The sequence below is a fragment of the Fukomys damarensis genome, unplaced genomic scaffold (genome assembly GCF_012274545.1).
Source record: "Fukomys damarensis isolate Sample0158 unplaced genomic scaffold, DMR_v1.0_HiC HiC_scaffold_19, whole genome shotgun sequence".
In the NCBI taxonomy this organism is placed as follows: Eukaryota; Metazoa; Chordata; class Mammalia; order Rodentia; family Bathyergidae; genus Fukomys; species Fukomys damarensis.
In genome coordinates, this window is record NW_022900931.1 from 64,615,340 (window position 1) to 64,616,629 (window position 1,290).

Consider the following 1,290-nt stretch of genomic DNA (forward strand, 5'->3'; position numbering starts at 1 on the left):
TTGTTTTTTTTTTTTTTTTTTTTTTTTTTTTTTTTTTTTGTACCGGGGACGAACTCAGGTCCTTACGCTTGGCAGGCAGGCAGTGGAACCACTGAGCTAAATCCCTGGCCCTAACCTTGATTTTTTTTTAATCAATAAACTACAGCAAAGAGCAAGTTAACCCTATAATCACAATTCAAGAATTTGCAACTCAATAAAAAGAAAAAAAAAGAATTTGCAATGCACAAGAAGTGTTTTAAGCACACCAATTAAACTTAATTCAAGTTGAAACAGAGGCACATTTATCAAAAAGTTAAAATTTCTAGCCGGGCGTGGTGGCACATGCCTGTAATCCCAGCACTTGGGAGGCTGAGGCAGGAGGATCGCTGTGAGTTCCAGACCAGCCTGGGCTACATAGTGAGTTCCAGGTCAGTCTCAACTACATAGTGAGACCGTCTCAAAAAACCGAAACAAAAACAAAACAAAACTATAATTGTCCATGATAAACTTTCATTTCCCTTCTCATCCCGCTTGTGCACGAACCCAGAACGTTCTATTACCTCTGCCCGTACTAACTAAGCAACGGGTTAAGGCAGAGCAACTGTGTGATCCTGTTTAGAGTTATATAAATTGCAAGCAGGGTATCTGCACTATTAAGCAAAATGAATAACACACAAAGGCTAATGAGCAACTGGGACCCACCAAAGTACAGAGCAAAGCAAGATAGGCCGCGGTGGCATAGAAGGAAAAGTGGTATCAGAGTTCAAAGTGACGCACACAGTTATCTGAGGCCAAGAAGTTATTTGCTCCGCATTATATGAACAAGAGCAGGAAATTCATGGCACCCAAGGACCGCAGAGCCCAGGGACCCGTGCGTCGCCTCGCGACGGAGGCCAATGAAGAGCGGCGTCGGGTGCCAGGGGCGGGTGTCAAGGTCATTTTCGTCCCTTTCGTTTTGACTTTAGAAACCAGCCGTGGATCCCGAAGCGTGCGGGCCGGGATTTTCGCAGATGGCGCTGCGCTGGGGCATCGTGTCCGCCGGCCTCATCGCCAGCGACTTCACAAAGGTGCTGTGCTCGCTGCCCAGCTCCGACCACCAGGTCTGCTCCCCCGGGGTCCTGAGGAACTGGCTCCTGGGTCTAGGGGCGCGGGGAGCGAGGATCCTGGCCTTGGGGTACCCAGGGCGGTAGCCGCCGGTTGTTTCCCCCGTCTTCCTCCCCACCTGGGTCCTGCAGCCCGAGCCCTGGGGGTTACGAGGGTCTTCGCGCCCCCGGCCCGGCCCCTCCTGCCTGGCCTCGGTCCGGGTCCCGG

The 1,290-nt window shown here is 50.9% G+C and overlaps 1 protein-coding gene across 3 annotated transcripts in view; it reads left to right on the forward strand.

The window, feature by feature from the left end:
- Dhdh (dihydrodiol dehydrogenase) overlaps window positions 1-1,290 on the forward strand; it is a 15,270-nt gene that overhangs the window by 5,081 nt on the left and 8,899 nt on the right. Inside the window, exon 2 of one of the 3 annotated variants that reach the window (XM_010640759.3) lies at window positions 945-1,079. In XM_010640759.3, the coding sequence (XP_010639061.1) occupies window positions 990-1,079 (90 nt within the window). In that variant the 5' untranslated portion in view covers window positions 945-989. Of the gene's footprint in view, window positions 1-702; window positions 1,080-1,290 lie in introns of those variants that run through there. The other 2 variants (XM_033765880.1, XM_010640758.3) reach the window with 2 other exon arrangements.